The sequence below is a fragment of the Meles meles genome, chromosome 6, assembly GCF_922984935.1.
Source record: "Meles meles chromosome 6, mMelMel3.1 paternal haplotype, whole genome shotgun sequence".
NCBI lineage: Eukaryota > Metazoa > Chordata > Mammalia > Carnivora > Mustelidae > Meles > Meles meles.
The window spans coordinates 98,097,799-98,124,817 of NC_060071.1; the positions used below are offsets into that span (position 1 = coordinate 98,097,799).

Below are 27,019 nucleotides of genomic sequence, written 5' to 3' on the forward strand. Positions count from 1 at the left end.
TCGGGCTCTCTGCTCAGTAGGGAGCCTGCTTCCCTTCCTCTCTCTCTGCCTGCCTCTCTGCCTACTTGTGATCTCTGTCTGTCAAATACATAAATAAAATCTTTAAAAAAAAAAAAGAAAAAAGAAAAAGTAACTCAGGGTTGGGAAAATTAAAATGCCTACCAACCCAGAGAATCCTCTTTACAAAATGTAGAAAAGAAAGAGTACTTTTATTATTGAATAATTGAATTGAATTGAATCATTCAATTGAATCATTCATTGAATCAGATTATAGTGTGCATCATTGAAATCCACTAAGATAATATGAAGACAGAAATCCTACCCTATACATCCCTTCAGGCAGTTATGATTCTTTACATACATATTCTCAAGATTAATAGTAACTTGTCTTCCTATGGGAGGATAACACCTTTTGCTGTATATTATTTAATAGTTCATCCCCAAATCACCTGGTAATTGAGGTAGCCTTTTGTGTTAGCTTCGTTGCCTTTATTCAAAGAAATAATAAGACAACTTTTATCTCTGCATGTATATAGTGAAGAGAATGGTGCTTAGGTTAAACTTCCCTGGTGACTGAGAGGGACACTATCTTCCTCGATGTTTACATTGCAGAGAGAGCTCCTACATCCTTAAGAAAAACATCTGTGGTTGAAATGCTAACTAGAGCCTTGCTCAGATTTTAGAGATTTGCATATAACATCAAAGAGTTAAAGAAAAGATTTACAAACATTAGGTGTCTCTGGAATTGCTTTAAGAAAAGGAGATGAAATCGTTTCTTTCTCTTTCTCCAAAAGAGAAAACTTTTTTTTTTTTTTTAATTTACATGAGATAGTGGCCAAGTTAGACCAATTTCCTGCTAATTCTGAGTCAATGAGAAATTCTTTGGTGCCAGGAGCGTGGCTAGCAATGAGAATGTTGCTACTTTTAAGAACAGAGATTTGGTGATATCAAGAAAATAATCTTAAAATTTTAATACTATGAAGATGAGAAACTAAAATTTTTTCTTTTAAATTTTACTTAATTTTTAAAATATATAAATAAATTTTAAAAATTTTACTTAATTTTTAATCAGGGCTTTTAAAGAATCATAACATCATATAGTTTTGTTTTAAGATTTGGAAGGAACATTGGGAGTCATCTGATCAAATTAGCTATCAAGATAGGCATAGTTTCTGCAGCAATTTTTTAAAATAATATTTTAAGAAGAACAGTGTCATCTTGTTAACTATAGGCACTATGTTAGGCACAGATCTCTAGAATGTATTCATCTCATGTAACTGGAATTTTAGATGCTTCAAGCAGTAACTCTATTTCTCTCTCCACCCAGCCCCTGGCAACACCATTCTATTCTCTGCTTGTATGAGTTTGATTATTTTAGATATCTCTTATAAGTGGAATCATGTAGTATGTGTGCTTCTGTGACTGGCTTATTTCACCTAGCATAATTTTCTTTAGGTTCATTCATAGGAAATTGTAGGATTTTTTTTTAAGGTAGAATAATATTCCATTGTATGTACAGGCACATTTTCTTTCTTTTTTAAAAAGATTTATTTATTTGAGAGAGAGAGAGAGTGCACAGGCACAGGGGAGGGGCAGAAGGAGAGGGAGAAGGAGACTCCTCACTGAAGAGGGAGCTGGAGTGGGGCTCAATCCCAGGACCCTGAGATCATGACTCAAGCTGAAGTCAGACTCTCAATTGACTGAGCCACTCAGGTGCCCTGCCACATTTTTTTTTTTTTAAGATTTTATTTATTTATTTGACACAGAGAGAGACAGATCACAAGCAACAGAGAGGCAGGCGGAGAGAGAGGGGGAAGCAGGCTCCCTGCTGGGCAGAGAGCCTGATGCAGGGCTTGATCCCAGGACTCTGAGATCATGACCTGAGCTGAAGGCAGAGGCTTAACCCACTGAGCCACCCAGGCGCCCCTGCCACATTTTTTTAATCCACTCATCTGTCAGACATTTGGATTGCTTACATCTCTTACATATAGTGAATACTGCTGCAGTATACATGGAGTGCACATAATCTCTTTGAGATCCTAGTTGTACTTCTTTTGGATATATACCCAGAAGTGCAATTACTAGATCCTATGGTACTTCTGTTTTTAATTTTTGGAGGAACCTCCATGCTGTTTTCTTTCTTTTTTTATTTTTTTAAGATTTTATTTATTTATTTGACAGAGATCACAAGTAGGCAGAGAGGCAGGTGCGGTGGGGGGGAGCGGTTGGTGAGCAGGCTCCCTGCAGATCAGATAGCCTGCTGCAGCGCTTGATCCCAGGACCCTGGGATCATGACCTGAGCTGAAGGCAAAGGCTTTAACCCACTGAGCCACCCAGGTGCCCCATCCATGCTGTTTTCTATAATGCCTGCACCACTCTACTACCACACCAACAGTGTATAGGGATTTTAATTTTTCCATATCCTCACCAGCACTCATTATGTTTTGACTTTTTGACAGTAGGCATCCTAACAGGTGGGAGGTGATGTTTCATTGTGGTTTTGGTCTGCATTTAGCTTTCTTGTTAAATGCATATTCAGCCTCAACTTGAATATCTGTTAATGGAAATTGTATTTCATTATAAGGGTTTATTCCCTAAGTAGAAACTATATAGAAGAAGATTCTTATGTCGAAAAATCTTTGTACCTTTTTCTCATTGGTTTAATTTTATCTTCTAGATACAAGGAACAGTTTTGATCCTTTGTTTACCTATGTAGCAGTTCTTTACATATTTGAACATAATACCTCTCAAGTTAAGCTGTTGGTTCTACTGGTTTTCATACCATGAAATTTCAAGATCCTTTCCATTCTAGTCATTTGCTTTGGGTTCATTTAAATTTGTTAATGTTTTGTCCCTTAACTCAAGAGCTGTAAATTGATGCTTTTTGGATATGCTTATTAAATCTCATACAAATCTACTTAATGGAAATATGCCTCTCATTTTATAACAGTTTGCCAAATCTTTGGTTAAGGTGAAAAAATTGTTGTACAGTTGATTCTTGAACAACACTGATCTGAACTGTGTGGGACCAATCCTATGCAATTTTTTTCAGATTTATAAATGTAGTTCAGTACTATAAACATACTTTCTCTTATGACTTTCTTAATATTTTTTCTACCTTTATTATAAAAACATAGTAAATACAAAACACAAAACATATGTGTTAATTGACTGTTTATGTTATCAGTACAGCTTCCAAACAGCAGGAGGCTGTTAGTACTTAAGTTTTTAGGGAGCCAAAAGATAACTGCTGATTTTCAGCTGGAGGTTGTTACCCCTAGCATTGTTTAAAGGTCATCTGTATTTTGGATTCTTTTAAATTTATTTAACTATTTAAATTGATTAAGTTTGCATAAATTATTCTTAGTGATCATTGTATTTTTATAAATGTTAAAATTACCCATATGTTTAATAATTGTTTCTCCCATCCAAGTACTAACCAGGCCTAGAGATGGATGATGAATTTCTTTAGTAAAATTCAAAAACCCGTTTTTTTCTTAATTGAGATAATATTGGCTCATGTGGTTTTTTTTTTGTGCTTTTTTCCTCCATTCTCCCTGATTTTTCGAAGCATTAGGGATTCATCTTGCTAAAATTGCATGTATAAATGTAATCTTCTCCAAATTAACCTAATTCATCTGGGCTTGGAGACCTGAACTTATTAAAGTGACTAAAAGAGAGGAATGCCTTCCTATTTTAGAAGTCTGTTTTAAAGATTGTTAGGTCTGAAAGTAGCCTGAAAGATCACTTGTTCAAACCCCTTACTTTACAAAAGCAGATTCTTATACAGTATTGGAAATAGCTAAAACAAAAGTTTCCTGATACCTTAATTCAATATTTCTGGGGTTTTTTTCTGCCCTCATCTCTGTTGGACCAAAGTTACTACTTTATGCTATTTATCCTTTTTCAGTTTGCTGATTATTTTCCTCTATAGAGATTATGAAAGTCAGAAAGAGTTAATTTAGTATATTTTTTAAAAAAGTATATTATTGTCATTTTTTAAAGCAGTAGGTCTTTTCTGTCTACCTACCTCTACCACCATCCCCCATTTAAGACTTAAGTTAAAAATCCGTTTTAGTCTTGACATCTTTCCCCACCCCCAACCAAATTTCAAATAATCTTTCAGATAAAAATGATAGAATCAAAAAAAAAAAAGATAGAATCATGCCAGTTTTCATTTGTAAGTTTTTTGACTCTTTTATGCCTGGTCTTAGATACAACATGAAGAGAGTCCTAAAGAAACCAGGATTGAGAGCCTACCTATCTGGCTCTGTTACATTAATGAAGTCATTATGGAAGGTTAGCTCCTGAACAGGAGGCTGTGCTAGTACTTTTAAAAAGGTGAGAAAAGTGATAACCAGGATGATTATGTGAAAAATACTGGTTTTAAGGAATAGAATCAGTGGTTTAGTAAAGATGAATAGATATAAACAACTGAAGAGTTTGAGTTGATGTTGTATATTTTGTGTTTCCTTAGCAGATTTTTTTAAACTTCTTTTCAATTACTTTTTCAACTTACAGGAATGAAGCAGAGTAATTCAAAAAATGATTGGTTCTTATCAGCAGAAGAATTTAAATTATGGAACAGACGTTATAGGTTAAGAGAAAGTGATGAAATTAAGGAAATAACATTGCCTCAAGTTCGGTTTTCATCTTTAGAAAATGAGGAAAACATACCAGTAAGTTGAACATGTTTTCATATACTCTTTATAGTGATTATGCAGTACCTTTGGGAGTAGAGAGAGTGTTCATGATCAGAATGTCAAGTGGCTTAAAAAATTAAACAGTTTAAAAAGAATATTAGTGTCTGTTTGTAGAACTACAAATTTTCTTATATTCTTTATTGTGTGTATATATTTTTACTGGAGTGTAATACATTTACATAATATCTGCCTTTTTCTGATTACTTTCTACTATATGAGCATTTCTATATAGGCATACTTTACATGATTGTTATGTTATTCTACAATATACCATGGTTTGCTTGACTATTTTTCTGTTATGTTTTCAAATTCTTTTCAGTGTTACTAACGTAAAATTGTGCCATCCTGAACATCTTTATAGAAACTTTTTTTAAAATTGTGTAGGACTTTAAGTTGGATGTTATTATTTCTCTTACTATGAACAAATTATTGGTGAACTTAATCAAAGTCAAGAGAATTGGTCAAAGTCAAGAGAAAGGTTACATATATGCCTAGAGAGCTAGAAAAACAACCTTAGGAAAGAGTCCTTTTAGAAGATTTATAAGATTTGAAATATGGCTGTTCAGAATTTATATTCATTTACTACCAGGGAAAGTGAGGAATGGCAGCATGAAAAAATTAAGATCATTATCACTGGGAGGTTGTGAATATGTCTTTATTAGATTATAGAATATAAATCTAGCACAATAGTACTTTTGAAACCACACATTTTCTTAAATATTTGCTCTTAACATGGAACTGTATAAACAGGAATATAACTAAGTTCTAACTCAAATAATAGTTACTCTCAAAATGTATTTAAAAGGGCATTTTTGTACTTTATGAAATTATTTTTTTTAGTCTCCTGAGATTTTACTGAAAATACCTAAATGAATTCAGACTTTTCATGTGAGGCTTATTATCTGTATGTTGTTTATTTAATCAGTTTATGAAATCTGAGTAGGTATATTTATCATTTTTATTATTTTTAAAATCATTAATCAAGACCCAAGAACCAGACGTTGGAATTCATCAACTCTCTCTTTCTGAATGGAGAGTGTGGCAGGATCGTCCTTTTCCTACGTATCAAGTTAACCACTCAGATCGATGCCACCATTTTATAAGCATTATGCAAATGATAGAAGGAATGAGACATGAAGAGGTAGGGTTTTATTATAACTTTCTCTTGCCGGTATGATGGTGAAAAGAATACTTGATATTTTTAAATTTTTTATGATTTATTTATTTATTTGAGAGAGAAAGAGAGCATGTGGGTGAGTTGAGGGGAGGAGCAAAATGAGGGGGGTGAGAGAGAATCTTAAGGAGACTCCCCATGGAACACAAATCCTGGTTTGGGGCTTGATCCCACAACCCTTAGATCACCCTTAGATTCCTTAACTGAGTGAGCCATCCAGTAGCCCCTATGCTTCTTATCGAAATCATTATTTAAGAAACAAGTATTTAGGAATGGCTGGGTGGCTCAGTTGGTTAAGCGGCTGCCTTCGGCTCAGGTCATGATCCTAGCATCCTGGGATCGAGTCCCATATCGGGCTCCTTGCTCAGCAGGGAGCCTGCTTCTCCCTCTGCCTCTGCCTACCTCTGCCTACTTGTGATCTTTCTCTCTCTGTCTCTCTCTCTGACAAATAAATTAAATCTTTAAAAAAAAAAAAAGAAAAAAGTATTTAATATAAATAATATAAATATTTATATATTTATATAATTTATATATTATATATTATATATATTATATATAATATATATTATATCATTTATATATTTATATAATTTATATAATTATATAAATAATTATAGTTAGAATATTTTGTTGTTTGTGAAGTTTCTTATGATCTCAATAGGGAACCAGTTTTCTGGTTCCTACCCTTAGGTGAAGAAGTACACTTAATTAGAAGAATATCATCTGTAATTATAGATAAACCAGAATAAAATTTTTATATACCTAATGATTTGTATAAACTTTTAGTAAAGCTGATTTAGCACTCTTGTTAAATTGGATTTATTGAGATATTCTCCATCACATAGGTGATTTGGTATGTCTCTTGTATCCTGGTGGTAGTTTAGAGAATTATTGATTCCTTGAGAAGCTACTTGATTATTCTTCCTTGAGAGAATGAGAATGATGAACCTACTAAGAGTATGAAATCCAAAATGCCTGGGTTAGAATCCCAGGTCTGCCTCTTACTAATCATGCATCTGTAGGTTACTTAACTTCTTTGGGCCTCAGTTTCTCTGTAAAATGGGACTAATGATAATACTTTCTTCATAGGGCTGTTGCGAGGAGTAATCGACTTAGTTTGTGTAGACCGTATAGAACAGTAACACACATACTCAATAGACTGTAGGTACTATTTTTATTATTAGCTATTATTCATGAATACATATAAATGGAGTAACTAGTTGTGGATCCTAGCAAAACCTGTGCTATCAAATTAATACATATTTATTTAGTGCCTTCTATATGTCCTATTCCAGGCCCTCTGGCACATCAGTGAAGAAGCCAAATGAAATACTCTGTCTGTGGGGAGCATATACACTAGCAGGGAGACAACTTTCTCAAATTAATACTTACTGTATTTATTATTCAAAAAGTAGAGAATTAACTGCTTACGTCCCTGAATAGTAGAGGAATCCTGACTAAAGTAGCCACTCAAGGGGAAGTGGGGAGGGTAGGACAGGAGTTGAGGGGACTGTAGTTTTAGAATTAGTGATAAGTACACTTTAGAAATTTACTGTAAGAGGGCGCCTGGGTGGCTCAGTGGGTTAAAGCCTCTGCCTTCAGCTCAGGTCATGATCCCGGGGTCCTGGGATCGAGCCCCACATCGGGCTCTCTGCTCAGCAGGGAGCCTGCCTCCTTCTCTCTCTCTGCCTGCCTCTATGCCTACTTGTGATCTCTGTCTGTCAAGTAAATAAATAATATCTTTTAAAAAAAAAAAAAAAAGAAAGAAATTTACTGTAAGAGTTCCTGTGGTGCCTGGGTGGTGCACTTGGTTAAGTGCCTAACTCTTGGTTTCAATTCAAGTCATGATCTCAAGAATTGTGAGATCCACTCCATGCCAGGCTTCACGGTCAGCACAGAGTTCGCTTAAGACTCTCCCTCTGCCTCTGCCCCCACCTCTCTCTCAAATAAATAAATAAATCTTTTTAAAAAAATTATTTTTTATTTTTTTATAAACATATAATGTATTTTTATCCCCAGGGGTACAGGTCTGTGAATCGCCAGGTTTACACACTTCACAGCACTCACCATAGCACATACCCTCCCCAATGTCCATAACCCGACTCCTCCTCTCCTAATCACCTCTCCCCCCAGCAACCTCCTCACACCAGTCAGAATGGCTAAAATTAACAAGTCAGGAAATGACAGATGCTGGCGAGGATGTGGAGAAAGGGGAACCCTCCTACACTGTTGGTGGGAATGCAAGCTGGTGCAACCACTCTGGAAAACAGCATGGAGGTTCCTCAAAATGTTGAAAATAGAACTACTCTATGACCCAGCAATTGCACTACTGGGTATTTACCCTAAAGATACAAACGTAGTGATCCAAAGGGGCACGTGCACCCGAATGTTTATAGCAGCAATGTCTACAATAGCCAAACTTTGGAAAGAACCTAGATGTCCATCAACAGATGAATGGATAAAGAAGAGGTGGTTTATATATACAGTGGAATACTATGCAGCCATCAAAAGAAATCTTGCCATTTGCGACAACATGGATGGAACTAGAGGGTATCATGCTTAGTGAAATACGTCAATCGGAGAAAGACAACTATCGTATGATCTCCCTGATATGAGGAAGTGGAGATGCAACGGGGGGTTAGGGGGATAGGAGAAGAATAAATGAAACAAGATGGGATTGGGAGGGAGACAAACCATAAGTGACTCTTAATCTCAAATAAATAAATCTTAAAAAAAAAATAAAAGAACTTAAGAGTTTTTGGTTGGGAAATTTGTTAATAGTATATTCCAGCCTAATGGATTTATAGGTACACTTATTTCAGATGTCTAAAAGTTGTTCTTAGTTTACCTTTATCAAGACAGTAAATTTAACACTTGTATTTATAATTTTCATTTATATATATTAATTACTTCATATCTATTTTTATGAAATTAGAATAATTGTTTAATTAAATATTAGAAGTGAAGAGCTTAGTGCTTATAATACTTATTTTTGAGGATTTATTTATTTGAGAGAGTGTGAGTGTGAGTGACTCAAAGCGGGAGAGGAGAAACAGACTCCCTGCTGATCTCAGGGCCCAATGCAAGGCTCCATCTCAGGACCCTGAGATCATGACCTTGGTTGAAACCAAGAGTTGGTTGCTCCACTGACTGAGCCACCCAGGCACCCATATGATCTTATTTTATGTATTTATCGAATTTGTTCTTTCTGCAAATAGTTATCATGGGTCTTTCATGTATTAAGTTCTAAGGATAAAAAAAATTAACTAATTAAAGATAATTTATAATAATTACACAGTAGTGCCATTTATAATCTTGCTTGATTTATTAGAATAATTTTTAAGTTAGGGGTACCTGGGTGGCTCAGATGGTTAAGCATCCCACTTTTGGTTTTGGCTCAGGTCATGATCTCAGGGTTGTGAGATCTGCTCAGCACAGAGTCTGCTTGGAATTCTCTTTCTCCTTCTGCTCCTCCCCCTCTCACACATGCTCATGCTTGCTCTCTCTCTAAAATAAATAAATAAAATATTTAGAAAAAGAATAAATTTTGTTATAAAAGAAAATCATTTGATTTTGAGTAATCATTTGAGTAATGTAATATTGTTTAGAAAATAACATAAAGTAAAGCTCATCTTTTATTTCCTGTGACTTTTTCATTTTTCTTCTTTCTAGGGAGAATGCAGCTATGAATTGGAAATTAAACCTTACTTAAAAATGGAAGATATTAGCTCAATATTTAGTGATCCCAGGAATGAATATAATCCTCCTGCCAATGGCCCCTTTACTAGTAATAAGAAATCTTCATTTTCAAGGAATATAAATCATAGCAGTTCACACTCAGTGACAGAATCTGATGAAGAATGTGCTGAAATTTTTAAACAAATTCATATCAAACCTGCTAAAATTGCTTCTCTAAAGAAAAAAGCCTCTAAGGAATTTAAAAAAGATCAACCTATAAAAGAAAATAATGATGTTATGGATTCTTTAGATACTGATGGAAATACTACTGTTGAAAATATTTTTCAGGTAGACCTGCTAAATGATAAAAGGGCATCAGATAAAGATGAAGTTGCGGTTGCCATATGTGCTGTCAGTGAAGGTATTAGTCAGCCACATGGATTAATGGAATGTCAATTTACAAATAAATCTAGTTCATTCGCTGGAAATTTTTTAGATTCTGGTTATAACAGTTTCACTGATGAGAAATATGTTTCATCTAGAATATTTCTTCCATTTGAGAGAGAGCTTTGTATAGCTAAAACAGATGACCAATTGCATAGTTGCCATTCATTAACAAAAGAGGTACTAGATAATGTAGAGAGATTTTTATCTCATTCTCCTCCACCTCTCAGTGGACTCTCAAATTTGGAATATGAAATTGCTAAGGGTTGTGAACTTGATCATTTGCCTTTCCTACCTTACACTGAATATTTACAAAATGATAAATCTACTTGTTTGATGTCATATTTACCTGCAAATTCTCAACAGGATTTAGAATTGAATTCACTTAAATTTATTAATCATTCTTCTGAAAAAAGTTGCTTTTATACTGCAGCTAATGATAAGATTTCTGATGAGCCAAGTTTCTATGACTATGTTGATAAAGTACATAAAGATAATAAAAATGAAAATTTAGTATCCAGGAATCATATTCAAATAAACACAGGCCCTCCAAAGTATTCAGTTGAAGAAAAAAATTGTGATATAGATAACAATGGCCTCCCAGTATTGCTCACTGATCAGCATGAGAGTTTACCCCTATTCAAAGATGTTAGTACAGAGTTTAATGATGCGAGTCTTTTTCCCTCAAGCAGTAAATATAAATCTTCATGTGTGTCTGACAAAACTGCTTTAAGTGAAGTGACACTGGTCTCTCACTTCTTAATTTCTGATGAACTATTGTTAGATGATAATTCTGAACCCCAAGATCAAATTATCTGTGATACTAATAGTTGGAAATCTCATCAAGATTTGAAAGGTGTCCATGAGGAAAAACTGAAGCATGATGAATATGTTTTTGACTGCTCTAAGGATTTATTTTCTGTTACTTTTGATTTAGGATTTTGTAGTCCAGATTCTGATGATGAAGTATTAGGACATGCATCAGATACAAATAAGAATAAATTTTTAGATGCGCTTTCTGGAAGGTGTTTAGATATTAAGGAGACCAATGATGCAAATTATGTTTCAAATCAAGCAATAATACCTCAAGATCCTGTTGCTAGTTCTATGGGTAGAACTATTACTATCCCATCAAGTGAAGATAAGTGGAGTCCAAGTTTTACACATTTTCCACAGAGTGCAGCAAAAAATAAAGAATTTCTGTCTCCTGGTTATTGTCAATTTTCTTTGCCAGTAGGAGAAAAAGTTATGAGTACACCACTTTCTGAATCAAACACCTTGAACTCATTTTCTAAGAGGAAGGAAATGGCTTGGACACTAGATTCTCATAAGGGAAAAGTACATCTACAGAATTTCAAAGAAACATTTAATTCAACTTTTGTTGATTCAGGACTTTCTGTAGAAAAGGCTAAAAGCAGGGAAAAAATCAGTCTTTGTCAACCCTGTCATCCTGCTGAAGGTAAGATTCCATCTTAATAAAACACAAATCTTTCTGGAATAATTACTCTAGATAAGCTTCTGTAATTTTTCAAAATGAAATTTCTCAGTATTTGATGTATTGAATTAGATAATTTATGCATTTCTTAAGTTGGTGCTTTATCTACATATATTTTTGTATATATACATAATATACATATATACATATATTTATCTACATATATTTATGGCATGCATGCCATGGGAAAAGTATTATGCTAGATACTGAAATACAGATTTGGCCTTGGTCCTTGACTGTAAAACCCAGACAATTGTATGACATGTACATTTGAAAAGATACCAGTAAGATGTGAAAATAACTACCAAGTAAAAAGGTAGTGGATGTTTAGGAGGTTCATAAGATGACAGAATTTTGAACTGGATTAAATTGGAAATGTAGATTTTTTTTTTTAACGTAGATTTTAATTTTGGCTCTTCAGGAATATTTACAGTTTGAATATGTTGAAAATAGAGAATTTGGATGTTATAAAATGCAAACAAAGGGGGAAAAGAGGAAGTATAAGATTTAGAAGAAATAGTATATAGAATAGAAGATTTACATAGAAAAATAGTTGGGGGAAAAAAAACCTGTTGGGAAACAAGACTATATGAAGGATTGAGGCAAGACCACAGACGTTCCAAAGAAATCTCTGGATTTCTGTGTTCTAATTCTACACAGTTACAAAAACTGTGTTCCAGAAAAACTAGAAAATATAATGCTAGATGTTTGGTGTTAAAATGCCTGAACTATTCTTCAAGTGCTGTGATAGACTCAACTCTAGTTTATGTATAGATTATTATAGCAGGCCATTTATGAACTTTATTCCTTGTAGTTGAGGAAAAAGAGTAGTTGTAGAATAAAATGATTTTGCTCTGTAAATCTTCATGATGCTGTTCTCTTTGGGATCAAAGGCATGATTTATGAGTATTTTATTTAAGATAAAAGCTTCTTGAAAGTAAGTTCTGGAAATATGTTTAATTTTTAAAATTTGGATGTAGTCTGACATATATATTTTTACTAAGTTTATGTTACCTGTGAGCCTCCAGTATTTGCTTAAACATCCTTATATTAAGTCTGTTAGTGATCGAGATCATTTTTCTATCTTTGTGTCAGATTTGCATTAAACCTTCTAGCATTATACTTAACTACTAACTATGGGCAATGTAATTAATAAATACATAATGATTTATTAGGGAATATTTAGTATTTTTGAGGGTAGTTGATATACAATGTTACATTAATTTCAGGTACAGAACATAATGACACCATGTCTCTGTATATGCTCACCAGTATAGCTACATCTGTCACCATACAACTCTGTTTACTATAGCATCGACTGTATTCCCAAAGCTGTAGTTTTTATTCCCATGACTTATTCATAGTTAGTATTTTTTACTTCCCCTAATTAAAATAGAGGATTTAATATCATTTACCATGTTATATGTATACTATAATAGCAGTTCATTATAGCGCCACTAAAGCAGTTGAAAGGAAAAACCTCCTGAAATGAGTAGGTTACTATATCTGAGTCTTGCATGAACTCTAACTTCCTTAGAAGGTAATGAAAAATAAAACTGGTCAATTATACAGTGCCCATCTGTAAAAAGGATTTATTTAAGTTTATTTGGGTAGTTTTTTTTTGTTGTTGTTTTTTGGCACAAAGTATGAGGAAAGTTGATTGTGTGAATTTGTATTATTTATTGCTGTGTAAAAAACTACTCCCCCAAATTTAGTGGCTTAAAATAACATTTATTTGTAGTTAGGAATTGGATAGTTGCATAACTGGATAGTTGTGGTTGAGGATTTCTCATCAGGTTATAGGCAAGATTTCACCTGGGGTCGCAACAGTTATCTGAAGATTTGACTGGGCATGGAAAATCTGCTTCCAAGATGGCTTTTTTTTTTTTTTTTTAAGATTTTTATTTTATTTATTTGACAGACAGAGATCACAAGTAGGCAGAGAGGCAGTCAGGAGAGAGGGGGGAAAGCAGGCTCCCTGCTGAGCAGAGAGCCCAATATGGGGCTCGATCCCAGGACCCTGGGACCATGACCTGAGCCGAAGGCAGAGGCTTTAACCCACTGAGCCACCCAGGTGCCTCAGGATGGCTTGTTCAAAAGTTGGGTGGTGATGGGAAGAGGAGGCACACAGGAATCTCTGTCCATAGCAATTGTAAAATGCAGTAGAGCTGAGATGGGAAGTTCCTTGATGAGGACTCAAGACCTGGAAATAACTCTCCATGGGTCTTGGCTTCATCCTTTGGATGCTTGACCCTTTTTCATAACCCATAGCAGAGTTTCCTCAGCCATTTCCATTTAGTAAAAATTTGGGGATTTTTATAGGCCTCTTCATTTTATATTGTCTTTGCCCCTTTCAGTTGTTGTAGCTGGCTGTGTTTCTTCCCATATAATTCTCATATAACTTTGTGGATCTCTTGTGAATCTTATTGGGGGTTCTTTGCATTAGATACTAGTAATGTTCACAAATCCTTTGGAGGCAACTCCTTCTCTACTTTGGGCTTCTGCTAAAATGTCTGCAGATAGTTCCTTAATCTTCTTGGAAGTCCTGTTTAAGAGGATCTGTGGGGCGCCTGGCTGGCCCAGTCGTTGGGCGTCTGCCTTCGGTTCAGGTCATGATCCTGGCGTCCTGGGATCAAGCCCCACATTGGGCTCCCGGCTCGGCAGGAGGCCTGCTTCTCCCTCTCTCACTCCCCTGCTTGTGTTCCTTCCCTCGCTGTCACTCTGTCAAATAAATAAATCAATCTTAAAAAAAAAAAAAAAGAGCATCTGTGAAAGACATCCTTAGACTATTCAGAGGGCCTTTTATCTGACTGCATAGTAATTTGAGGCACCATTTTTGGTCTTAAAGCAGTTACAGTTTCACCTTCAGCTTCACCTGGACAGTAGTTTCCTAGCAGTCCTCTAGATTAGATCTTTGCTTGGAAGATTTCTTAATTTAGTGTTGTTTGCCAACTAGAGAAGCTGGGAATTTCCAAAACTAATAAGTCTCAACTGTTCATGTTTAATAGTCCTTTCTTTAGGACTCACTATAGGGTTGCTTCTCTTATCTTTAGAATACAGCATTTGGCTTCCTCCAAAGTGAGTGATGCAAGACAGAGAACAAGGATGAGACCTCAGCAACTTTAATGACCTATACTCTGAAGTAACTCTCCCTTTATTTCCATTATATTCTTTTGTTAGAAGCAAGTGACTAAGTCTGGCCCTTACTTAATAGGAGAGGAATTACGAGCCAGCTTCTGAAGGCTGGTGTATAAAAGAATTAACATATCTTGAAACAACCACAGGGCTCTTACAGAAGGTTTCCTAGAAACATGGAATGGTGTCTGAATCTGAATTTCATGAAAGTGCAGAAATTGAGCTTTAAGTACCTGAAAATTTGAAATACTTGACTTTACATATCAGATGTTTGTTTTTAGCATTCTTTCCACCCTCCTGAATGTGATCTAGTTACAACATTTTGGTGAATATCTTACCAATTTTTATCTCATGCTTGTGTACAAACACATGTATGTAGACATATGTACATAAATATATAAATAAGAATCTCTTCAAATATTGTTTTGTAGCCTACATCTTCATGCTTTAACTCCTTTAGAATGAAAATAAGACACAAAGGGCAGAGAGCGAGAGATGAATTCTGGGTCCTTTGACTAATAAAATTAGACTTTGCACTTGCAGCCTCATTTCGGTTATTAATTTGTCAAATTGAATCTGAGTCAAAAATGTGGTTATTAGCAAAAGTTATCATCTCTTAATTTCCTCATTGGCACTGTTTTATTTTTCTCTCTCATGCTGAGTTTTTGGCCAAACTTCTGAAAAACTCTTTTTAAATAATGTACCCATTGATAAAATAGTCGTGATTAGATAAATCTACTGACCAGATTCATTTTTTTAATAAATTATAGGTGAACAATTAACAAGCAATGAAAGTGAAGATGATGAAATTTTCCGAAGAAAAAGTAAAAGAACAAAAGGAAATGTTTTAGAATCCCCTGAGGTAAGTCATTTAGCATCTCCTGAGGTGAGTGATGTAATAATCACAATAATGTGATCGCGTAAAGGCTTTTTTCTCACTTACCTTGTCTTTCTTTTTTAACATTTTATCTAATTATCTACTTTATCTAGGATCAGAAAAACAATGAAGTTGATTCCCCACTACATGCTGTAAAAAAGCGCAGGGTTCCTCCAAACAGAGTAAGTAGGTAATAGATAATGTAGAGTAATTAAAATTCTTTTGGAGTAATTATTATAAGAAAAATACATGTATAGGTGAATGTAGATATGGTTGATCTAATAGGTATATGGTTAACACAAAAATAGATAGTAAATCCTATGTGATTGGAATTTCTATTTCAAATTTATACTTCTTTAAGAGCAATTTTATTCAGTATGCTTCAGCAGTTCCCTAAATATCTACTCTATATCTACTGTGTAAGATGCTGGGGGACACTACTATAAATATTGTATCCTGGTACTGTCTTAAGTCACCTAAAATCTAATAGGAAAGAGATAAGTAAACATATAATTTCAATATAATTTTTAGTAAGTTAAATGATAAAAAATGATAAGCCCTTATCCTAGTCCTTGGGAGTTCTTGAAAGTTTCTTGAAGATAATAAATACCTTAGCTAATTCTTAAAGCATATTTGGCAGTGAGGCAAGGAAAAGCATTGCCAACAGAGCAAGCAGCTTAAAGAATGACACAAAATGGGGAAACAGCATCTTTATTATTAGATGGTAAAGACAAGAGTGCCAGGAAGTAAAGTTGGGAAAAAATGAGGGTGTTTTTGGAAGACCTTATTCTTTTATTTGCTTCCTGAAAAAGGAAAGGAAGGAGTTCCAGATGAGTCTCTGTTTCTTGGATAGGGCTGTTTAGACATGTGTCACAAATTCAGAGATGATAAAAAGGGGATAAATTCAGCGTTGAATATGTTTGAGTTTGAGGATTTTGTAGAATACTGACTGAAATGACAGTGTCTGGCAGGCATTGGTGACTATTTGAATCTGAAGTTTGAGTAGGCTAATGATGTTCATTTGTTATCAGCTGTAAGCCGGTAAGTGTAGAAAACATTGAGATTAGGAAATCCTGTGTTGTTTTTTGTTTTTTTTTTAATTCTCTACTATACTCTAGGATAAACTGCAAAATTAATAAAACATGTAATCAACTCATATTCCCTTTGTATACTCCTATGGTACCTCACTAGAAAAATTGCTTGACTTGCTACCTTAACTAGAATGTCTGATTGACTCATGGTAAATGAATTAAAAATACTGATAATGCTGATGATCAATCTGTTTTAAAGTAAAATTATTCCTGGTAATTGAAATTATTTTGGTGAACTTCTTTTATTCTTTTGATTGATTTTATATTATTTGTAAGAGATAAAGTGATGATAGGCTTCATTGTTAAAATTTATTATGGTTTTATTGGTTTCTTGGTTTGAAAGGAATCCTATATGTTCTGACTGATTTGATAGCTATATTTATAGGCTTAATTAATTTTTGTAAAGACCTTTAGGATCCTCTAGAGGAGATAGTTAAACTAAAACTACAAGTTTTCATCAAATAAATTTGATGTTATACTGAATTGGATGAACACTGTACTAGTATTACTATATTACCTAATTTAGTGTTTTAGTACTTAGTATAACCTAACTTTTAAATTTTAAGATTTTATTTATTAATTTGAGAGAGTGAGAGGGCTAGAGAGAGTGCCCACATGAGTGGGGTGGGGGATTGGACAGAGGGAGAAGAAGAAGCAAGCCTGACCTGGGGCTTGATCCCAGGATCCTGAGATCATGACCTGAGCCGAAGGCAGATGCTTAACTGATTGAGCCACCCAGGCACCAGTGACTTTTACATTCTTAAGGATTATGTATTTTTAACATGGCTCTGAGTTGTGAGAATATTTTATTTTTCTAACAAAAAAAGGTCAGATGTTAGGTCAACTATTTAAAAAGAAAAAATTGGGGCACCTGGGTGGCTCAGTGGGTTAAAGCCTCTGCATTCTGCTCAGGTCATGATTCCAGGGTCTTGGGATGGAGCCCTGCATCAGGCTCTCTGCTCAGTGGGGAGCCTGTTTCCCTTCCTCTCTCTCTCTGCTTGCCTCTCTGCCTACTTGTGATCTCTGTTTGTCAAATAAATAAAATCTTAAAAAAAATAAAAAGAAAATTGAAAATAAATCTAATAACCCATGAGAACTACATAAAATGCAATTTGATTATATTTTCTTATGCAAGAATTTTATTGAATTATTATAGTTAGAATTATCATCTAGTGATGAAAGTGAGAATTTTCACAAACAACATCCACAATTAGAAGACTTCAGGGGTCATAACAGGACTGCAAAAAGGGGAATCAAAGTCCAAAAGAGGCAGAGTTACCTTAAGGTAAACTTTTTTCACTTTCATATATATATATATATATATATATATATATATATTTATATATTTATACTTACTATTATGCTATATATTTATATATATAATTTATGTATAGAAGATTTTATGTAGGAACAGATTTCTCACTATAATTTCTTCATAGAAAAAAATTAGAAAATTAAAACTATTTGACCCTGTTTTATTGGAATTAAAATCTCAAGCTGTGATAGTTTTGTTTCTTTCTTGATTTGAAACTATCTTTTAGTATTTTGTTATTTTAAATGACTAAATAAAGAAATTTCAGTGTATTGAAAATTTAAGACTCAAATTTAAAAAATAGACAGAAATCTTGAGTTTTAGAATATTTGCTTTCACAGTCATTATTTCGTTTCTTTAATCTCTATGCAATACTCAAATCCTTAGAAATAATTCTTTACCACCTTTTTTTTCTAAATAGTCATTTTTGTGGTACAGTAGTTTTCCTGGCAAAATTAATTAACCAGAAGACCTGGAGACTTTATGCTTATGAAGAAACATTCAGCAAACTTACGTGCTGACTTGTGCTATATTTTGCTTATAATAGAATTATCAGAAATTTTAAATAGATGTGCTACTTTGTCATTTCTTCTTGCAGTTTTCTTTTTCTTTTTTGTCTTAAAAGCACTGCCAAAAAATCCATTTTATAGAACTATTTCCAATTATTTAAGAAAAATGATTTCCTTGAGGGTGTCTCCATGTTTTCTAATTTGTCACAGCTTGCAGCTAAGAAGTTTTTAGATTACGAAGCAGAGCTCTCCGAACAGGAAGCAGAGTATGTTTCATCAGATGAAAATGATGAGTCAGAAAATGAACAAGATTCCTCATTACTTGACTTCTTAAATGATGAAACTCAACTTTCACAGGCTATAAATGGTAAATGATAAAATGATACTTTTTCTATTAATTTGCAGTGATTTTAATGTGGTTTTATTTAAATATTTTTGTCAGTTTTTAAAGAACTTTTAAAGGAAGTAAATTTGGTATGTGTGATATATTTGGTCACTTTCATTCAAATTCTTTACTATTTGCTATTTTTTTAGACTTGGTTATTTATAGTCTTCTGCTAATTTGATCATTTCTCACCAGAATGATCTGGCTGGCTCAGTGTCAGATGTTCATTTAACAAGTATTTAGTGACTACTGTGTGCTGGTAAGGGTCTGAGAAAGCTTTATCAGTAAACAAAGGGGACAAAAACCTCTGCCCTTATGAAGCTAACATGTAAATGGAAAGAGAAAGAATATACATAATAACTAAATTATTTAGTATGTTATAAGATGAGCAATTTACAGAAAAATTTAAAAAATGAGATGAGGATTTGGAGTGACAGGGGTTGGGAGTATTATTAATAGACAAGCAGTAATTTTAAATAAGGTGATTAGGGGCAGGTCTTATTGAGAAGGTGACATTTGATCAAAGACTAGAAGGAGATGAGGATTTGAGCAATGCTGATTGTTAACGGCAGGTGATACATAAACCTAAATTTATTAAATTTGCCAAGTAAGAGAGATCTACTTTTGGAAAATGATGTTTCCAAACAATGCCTGAGCAGATCTTATATATAATACATTAATCGCAGATGATTCATATTGGCTATAATAGAAATAGAAAAGATTCTGGTGAGGTTCTCAGGGTTCTAATCTTTCACAAATCTTGCCATTTATTCTGCTCTTGTACTCTCTGTCATGATTTAAGACAACAAATTTTCCCAAGTGGTACTTTAAAGAAAAAGGTCTTAGAGACTAAGTTCTCAGTACTATGTCCTTGATACTGATCTGATTTCAGAATAAGGGTTCCTAGTATTATGCTCTTGATGTTCATTAACAGAGTGGCTTTTTTTTAAGACTTTATTTATTTGACAGAGAGAGAGATCACAAGTTGGTAGAGAGGCAGGCAGAGAGAGAGAGGGAAGCAGGCTCCCTGCTGAGCAGAGAGCCTGATGCGGGGCTTGATCTCAGGACCTTGAGATCATGACCTGAGCCAAAGGCAGAGGCTTAACCCACTGAACCATCCAGGCACCCCCAGAGTAGCTTTTGGAGGTTTACAGTATAATCTGGTGGGGAATGTTGATGCAAAGACAACAACCAGTAGACAGGTACTGCGGCAGGAGTGTGCCCAGCATATTCCAGGAACAGCACTGTGACTGGAATTGAATGATGGAGAAGCAGAGTGGTAAGAAATGATACCAGAGAATTAATGAGTAGGCATCTCCTGATCCGACTTGCTGCCGTAGTATTGCTCTAGCTTTGGTGTCGAGAATGGCCTATAGGGGAGCAAAGGTGGGAGAAGAGACATTTAGAAGGTTATTATAGTAATCTAAGGAATGCTAGTGGTATTTACCAAGGTGGTAGCAGAAAGATTGGATTTGGGATATGTGCAGCTGACAGGATTTTCTCATGGATTTGAGAAAAAAAGAGGAGTCAGTGGGTTTGAGCAACAGGAAGGACATAGTTGTTGTTGTCTGATATTGGGCAGGCTGCAGGTAGAGCCCTTAGGATGGAGGGTACGGAAATCAGCAACTCCGTTTTATTTTTACAAATTTTTAAAAAGTTTTTATTTTTTATTTTTATTTCTTTACTTATCTTTACACCCAGTGTGGGGCTCAAATTCATTACGCTAAGATCAAGAGTTGTGTGCTCTTCTGACTGAGCCAGCCAGGCACCCCTGAAACTCCATTTCAGACATAGTGCATTTGAAATATGTAGGATTTTAGAGTTTTTTTGTTTTTTCATTTATATGACATTTGGGAAAAGGTAAAACTATAGGGACAGCAAATAGTTTATTGTTTCTTATAACGATACATTTGTCAAGACAGAACTGTACCATAAAGGAAGATGAATTTTACTGTATGTACATTAGAACAAAAAAAAAAATCTATGAAGCAAACAAACAGAATTCTCTGAAAGCTCCTGATTCTGGGTTCTTCTAACTAAGAAACTAGAAGTAAGAGTCTCACTAAGTTTATAGGAATTAAGCATGAGTAAGAAGTGAACAGGTAATCAGGAGGGTATCTAGTCCTTGATAGCTATGCTATGGAATGGAGATAAAGGAAATGTAATACAAAGAAAAAATTATACATCTGGTTCCGAGCCCTATTAAATAGCAATTTTATCTCTGAAAAGAACCTGTTAATTAATCACTTCAAAAAATGTAAGGGAAAATGGGAGACAAAAGTAAAATTGCTTTCTGATTATAACCTTAAAAAGAAGGCAGACATCAATAAAAACTTAACGTGTTTCCCAGTTTTTGCTTGACTGAAAATTATGAAACATACTTACTATTAGCTATGCCTTTTGATGTTTTTAAGCATATGCTTTCTTTCTTGCCTGAATTTCTTGTGTTTCATTCAGTATTTTCTATATATCAAATATGGTCCTGAAGTTCTTAATATACATTTATTTTTCATGAAAAGGCATCTTAAAACTCATTTTCAGAGGAGAAAGATAGCTAAGGCAGAGAGCTTAAATAAATTGTCACAATCATCCAACCACATAGCCTGATTTCAAAGGCAAAACTAACTTTTTTAATAATTGTTATTAGACTTGTTTCAGTACATATTAAATATTTTTTGTGTAAAATAATTCCACAGGGCTTGAATTATGTAAATTTAGAATAGGTCAAAGTTAAATACTTCACTAGTTTTCATTTAATTTTGCTACTTGAGGGACATCTGGGTGGCTCCGTCAGTTAAGCGTCTGCCTTCAGCTCAGGTCATGATCCAAGGGTCCTGGGATTGAGTCCCACATTGGGCTCCCTGCTCAGTGGGGAGCCTGCTTCTCCCTCTGCTGACTGTTCCCCATGCTTGTGCTCTCTCTGTCTCTCTGACAAATAAATAAAATCTTTCAAAATTAAATAAATAAATAATTTTGCTACTTGAAATTCTTATCTCCACACAGATTCTGAAATGAGAGCTATTTACATGAAATCTTTGCGCAGTCCATTGATGAGCAATCAGTATAAAATGGTCCATAAGAAACATAACAACATAAATATTTTCTCACAGGTATGAACTATAGAAATATAGTGGAGAGTTTCCTGATGATAATGTTGAAATATATTCCTATTAATTAACCTCCATTGTTTCTAAAACTGGACTGTTAGAGCTAGTTGAGATAATTTTTGCCCTGAGTCAGGAAGGAAGTTGAACTAAATGTATTCTCAGAATGCCTTTTCTTCCTAATTTGGTCAAATTATTCTATCTTCAATTTGAGCCAATTAGAATTCACTGTTGTTTTCCAATTAGAAGAATGTTTAAAAGAAGTGAATAGAAGTTCATCATAACTGTTAATAATTTTTAAGTCTTATATGTTCTCTTATTTCTCTTGAAAATTATTTTTTTTACAAAGGTGTTATATTCTAAAAATTACAGATTATTTTTCATTTATGGACAAATTTTCACACTAGTCTTCTTTGTTTACAAATTGCCAATATTCAGCCTGGTAATACGGTCATTCATATCTCTATACTTCCATTGTGTTTGTTATGTAGCACTTATCCACATTGTTTATAAATTACTGTTTATTTTTCTGGCTACCTACAATGGAGTGTAAATTTCTAGAGGGTAAATTATTCTTTTTTTAATCTCAGTCTTCCCATTTTCTTCCATAAAGAATATAGTCAGGATATATTTGTTGAGTGCAAGTTACTGAATTGATAAAGTGAAATACTCATAAAAATCTCATGTACTTAAATGAATATGTTAAATACATACTGATTTTATGAAAATTTATAATGTGCTAATTGGTATTTTTACTATAGATTCCTGAGCAAGACGAAACCTACTTAGAAGATAGTTTTTGTGTTGATGAAGATGAGTCTTACAAAAGCCAATCAAGTGAAGAAGTGTGTGTTGATTTCAACATAATAACTGAAGATTGCTTTGCAAGTGGGAGTAAAAAATATAAAACCCGACGTGCAGTAAAGCTAAAACAAATGGAGATGAGACAGAATTGTGCATGTTCAAAAAAGAAATTATCCAGAATTATTTTACCAGATGATTCAAGTGAGGAGGAAAACACTGTAAATGATAACAGAGAATCCAGTATTGTGGTTAACCCAAGCACTGTTAATAAGAGCAAACAGCAGGACCATTGTTTGAATATAGTGCGTTTTGGGTCTTCATTGCAGTCCAAGGACCATTCTGCCCCCGTTGTTAATCAGTCACCACAGCAGAGACAACAGACACCATTTCATTTAAAGGATACAGTTCCTGATGTTTTGGACTTTAAACCTCGGAGCTGTAATAAAATTGAACCTACCTCACGGTCATTCTCTTCTGTTGATTCACAGAAAGACTGTAGAAAATTTCCAATTCATTTGAAGGTATGTATCAAATTAGAGAAAAAAACCTTCATATGTTTACCAAAAGAGATTTTTTGCTATTTTGCCTTTTTTTTTAAAAAATATTTTATTTATTTATTTGACACAGAGAAAGATCACACGTAGGCAGAGAGGCAGGCAGAGAGAGGGTGGGAAGCAGGCCCCCTGCTGAGCAGAGAGCCCGATGTGGGGCTCGATCCCAGGACCCTGAGATCATGACCGGAGCTGAAGGCAGAGGCTTAACCCTCTGAGCCACCCAGGCACCCCAGTTTTGCTTTTTTAAAAAAGTCTGTTCTTTTTTTTTTTTTTTTTTAAAGTAATCTTTATACCCAACGTGGGGCTTGAACTCACAAACCCAACATCTAGAGTCCCATGCTCTTCCAACTGTGCTAGCCAGATTCCCCTGTTGTTTTGCTTATTTTTGCATTTTGTGTTAAATAAGTCAAAATTTAGCAAGTGGTGAATTTTTTTTTTTAAGATTTTATTTATTTTTGAGAGACAGAGAGAGAATAAGTAGGCAGAGTGGCAGGCAGAGGGAGAGGGAGAAGCAGACTCCCTGCTAAGTAGGGAGCCTGATGAGGAACTCGATCCCAGGCCCCTGGGATCATGACCTGAGCCAAAGGCAGATGCTTAACCCACTGAGCCAGCCAGGTGCCTCAGTGTTGAAATTCTTCAAACAAGAAAATAGCACACTAAATTTATTGATAATTCATGTAGGGATGTTTACATTTTAATTTTTTTAAGTATGATAATAGTTTTCTTAATAAAACTCTATAAAGAAGCTTGCTAGTTTTACAGAAAGGATGTAGGAAATGGGCTTCTTGCAAATTAAGATGAGCAGAAATTACATGCTCAGAACTAGTTCCCCACAGATTAACTTCCTTTTCCCTGCTTTAGATATATAACTTTACTGGGGAGAGAAGTTTAGGAACCACTATCTGATTTCCTTCCTTTAAAATTTTCTCTTTTTAGAATGGCCAGATAGTCCAGTTTCCAGCTTCTCCCTGTCTTTTATTATTGCTGAAATAATCCCTAAAGCCACTTTGAGTTTTAAAGTTTATAGTATTTTTGTTAAAGTAGGGGTTAAAGGTTTTGATAATAGGAATCCCTTAACTGTACATGACTGAGTCCTTTCCTTGACTGTTATCTTGGAGAGAGACTTAGACCTAAACTTCTAGTTTTCTAAATATTTTATTCTGGGTGTTTTAGGCCATTCAGCCTTAGCAACATGCTCTAGTATCAACACTATAGCTCTTAATTTGATGTTTCCAGCTTTTTGTTTTTAGAGGTTTATTTATTTATTTTAGAGAGAGAGAAGAGGCGCAGAGGAAGAGGGAAAGGGACAATCTTGGGCTCCATGCCCAGTGGAGTCCAACACAGGGCTCATCCTACAACCCCAAGATCGTGACCTGAGCTGCAATCAAGAGTAAGAGGCTTAACCAACAGAGCCACCCAGGCATCTGGATGTTTCCGGTTTTAAACTGTCCCCAGGCTTTTTTGTACAAACTTATTTCTTCAAGGCATAATTAGAATAAAGTGACTAGATTAAGTCTTGTAATAGAACTCGAGGCTAATTAATTTCTCTGAGCCTCAGAATCTTTAGCTATAGTGTAAAGATAATAATCCCAAGGCTCAAGGTACATAATAAGGCCCTGGGTTTAAGATGGTTCAACTTAATTTTTTGAGATTATGATGGTGTGAAAACAATATGCATTATGTAGAAACCGTACTTAAGATTTTGAATTTTTTATCTTGTCCTGGGCCAGTAACCTGCAGTTTGATACTCTGAGGTTATGTTGGCAACTGCAGCTTTCAGTCAGCTACACAATTGTGAGTGTGAACCACTAGTACACTTGTAACTCTCTATACCCATACAGCCATCCTGTTTTACACTTTTAGTACAGTATTCAATAAATTACATGAGATATTCAACACTTTTATTGTAAAATAGGCTTTAAGTCAGATGGGTTTTGCCCAGCTATAGGCCAATGTATGTATGCTGAGCAATTTTAAGGTGTAAGGTAAGCTATGATGTTCAGTAGGTTAGGTGTATTAAATGCATTTGCTACTTAACAATCTTTTCAACTTATGATGGGTTTATTGAGAGGTAATCCTATCATCATACTTGAGAAAGATCTGTATATGCACAATCCTTTGGAAATCAGAAGCACTAGCTACATTTCTACATTGGCATACTCTAAAAAATGGATACATCTAGTAATACTTTGAGGACTGAAAAAGGATGAATAGATTTTTATAGAAAGGTCTTTTAAATTTTCTTTTGTTACTTATACTCCATTTCAATGTAGTATGATTCTTCTCACTTGAAGTAGGAGGGGTGAGAACATGAGGTACATTTTTGTTGATGGTGGATTTTGCCTTGGGAAGAGGTAACTTTTATACAGTCTTAATTTTTTTCTTTACAGTTTCTGAACTTCAGTGTTATGTTTAAGAAACCATTTTCTACTTCAGAATAAGTATTCTAAATATTCTCTTTTGGTTCTTTAATGCAGTTTTTTTTTTACGTTTATTTTTTGTTTTTTGAAATTGAATACTGAATTATTTTGAAGATTATTTTTGAGTGATTAGGACTTCCATCTTAAGTTTAGGATGTAGAAAACTGGAAAGAACATTGTTCCCATCCTAGTCACAGTAGCAACAAAAAGCCAGATAATCCACAGAATCATGGTTTTACTTGAAACTATTGTGGAGCTGAGGTTGTAGATGATCCTCATTTCTAAGGAAAGACAAGTGATTCCAATGAGAGACTAGTTGATGTGAGACAGTTACTGGGTACTGTATATTTTGGTAAGAAGACTAAGCTAAAACTTTAATAAATTGCACAAGGCAATGAACTAGCATGAGAATTTAGAACCCCTGGGAATTACACACAGAGAGGAATTCATAACCCCTCATGGGCTAGTCTCCATAGACTCAATCAGGTGTTCACAGGAAAGACTGAGAATCAGAGAAAGCCTCCTTTGCTAATGCCAGGCCTTTGGGAAGGTGACTAGCAGTTACTGTGGAAAAGGCAGCAAACCCCATCTGGTTCCTTTCTCCCCTATTTCTCCTATAGAACAAAAAGCTCCTGGGGATGAGCAGCAGACCTTATGGCTATACCTCAGAGCCTAGGTGAAAGACCCTATGCAGATGGAAGAAGGCAAAAAGAAAAAAACATTCCATACTTGAGACAGGAGCATGAAAACATCTTGGGCCTAGAGAATTAGAGATCTTCAACCACTGGGAGGAAGGAGGGCAGGATCACTGAGCAGATCCTATTTCTGAGACTGAGGGACAAAAGTCCAGCTCAGGCTGAAGCAGGAAAGTAGAATTTCCCTCCCTCCCCCACCACTACTTGCTCTGCTACTGCCATGGCACCTCATGTGCCTAACATTCTCTCCAACCAGGCTAGCAAGCACTAAGTAACGAAAGCAATCAACTGCTGGGAGGGACAAGGGTATAAAGAGAGAACATCACTGAGGTGCAGGCTCACAGAGAAGACCTAAAGCTGAGAGAACATTTCAAAAAATTATCTGCAGAACCCTGTCCCCACCCTAAATACAAAGTAACACTATGGGAGTTTAAAGTCTCTAAGCTAATCATAGCACTAAGAAAACCAGGATGCCTGGGTGGTTCAGTCAGTTAAGCTTCTGCCTTCAGCTCAAGTCATGATCACAGGATCCTGGGACTGAGTCCCACATCAGGCCCCTTCCACAGCAGGGAGTCTGCCTCTCGCTTTGCCTGCCACTCCCTGCTTGTGTGTGCGTGCTTTCTGACAAATAAATAAGTT

General features: G+C 34.9%; 1 protein-coding gene across 6 annotated transcripts in view; it reads left to right on the top strand.

Annotated features, from left to right (window-relative positions):
• FANCM (FA complementation group M) overlaps positions 1-27,019 on the top strand; it is a 62,692-nt gene that overhangs the window by 30,018 nt on the left and 5,655 nt on the right. For 4 of the 6 annotated variants that reach the window (XM_046007704.1, XM_046007703.1, XM_046007706.1 and 1 more), the window contains 9 exons: positions 4,522-4,679; positions 5,689-5,844; positions 9,550-11,458; positions 15,400-15,515; positions 15,620-15,688; positions 17,754-17,882; positions 18,629-18,785; positions 21,807-21,913; positions 22,669-23,232. In XM_046007704.1, coding sequence (XP_045863660.1) covers positions 4,522-4,679; positions 5,689-5,844; positions 9,550-11,458; positions 15,400-15,515; positions 15,620-15,688; positions 17,754-17,882; positions 18,629-18,785; positions 21,807-21,913; positions 22,669-23,232 — 3,365 coding nt within the window. The remainder of the gene's footprint in view (positions 1-4,521; positions 4,680-5,688; positions 5,845-9,549; positions 11,459-15,399; positions 15,516-15,619; positions 15,689-17,753; positions 17,883-18,628; positions 18,786-21,806; positions 21,914-22,668; positions 23,233-27,019) is intronic. The other 2 variants (XM_046007707.1, XM_046007708.1) reach the window with 1 other exon arrangement.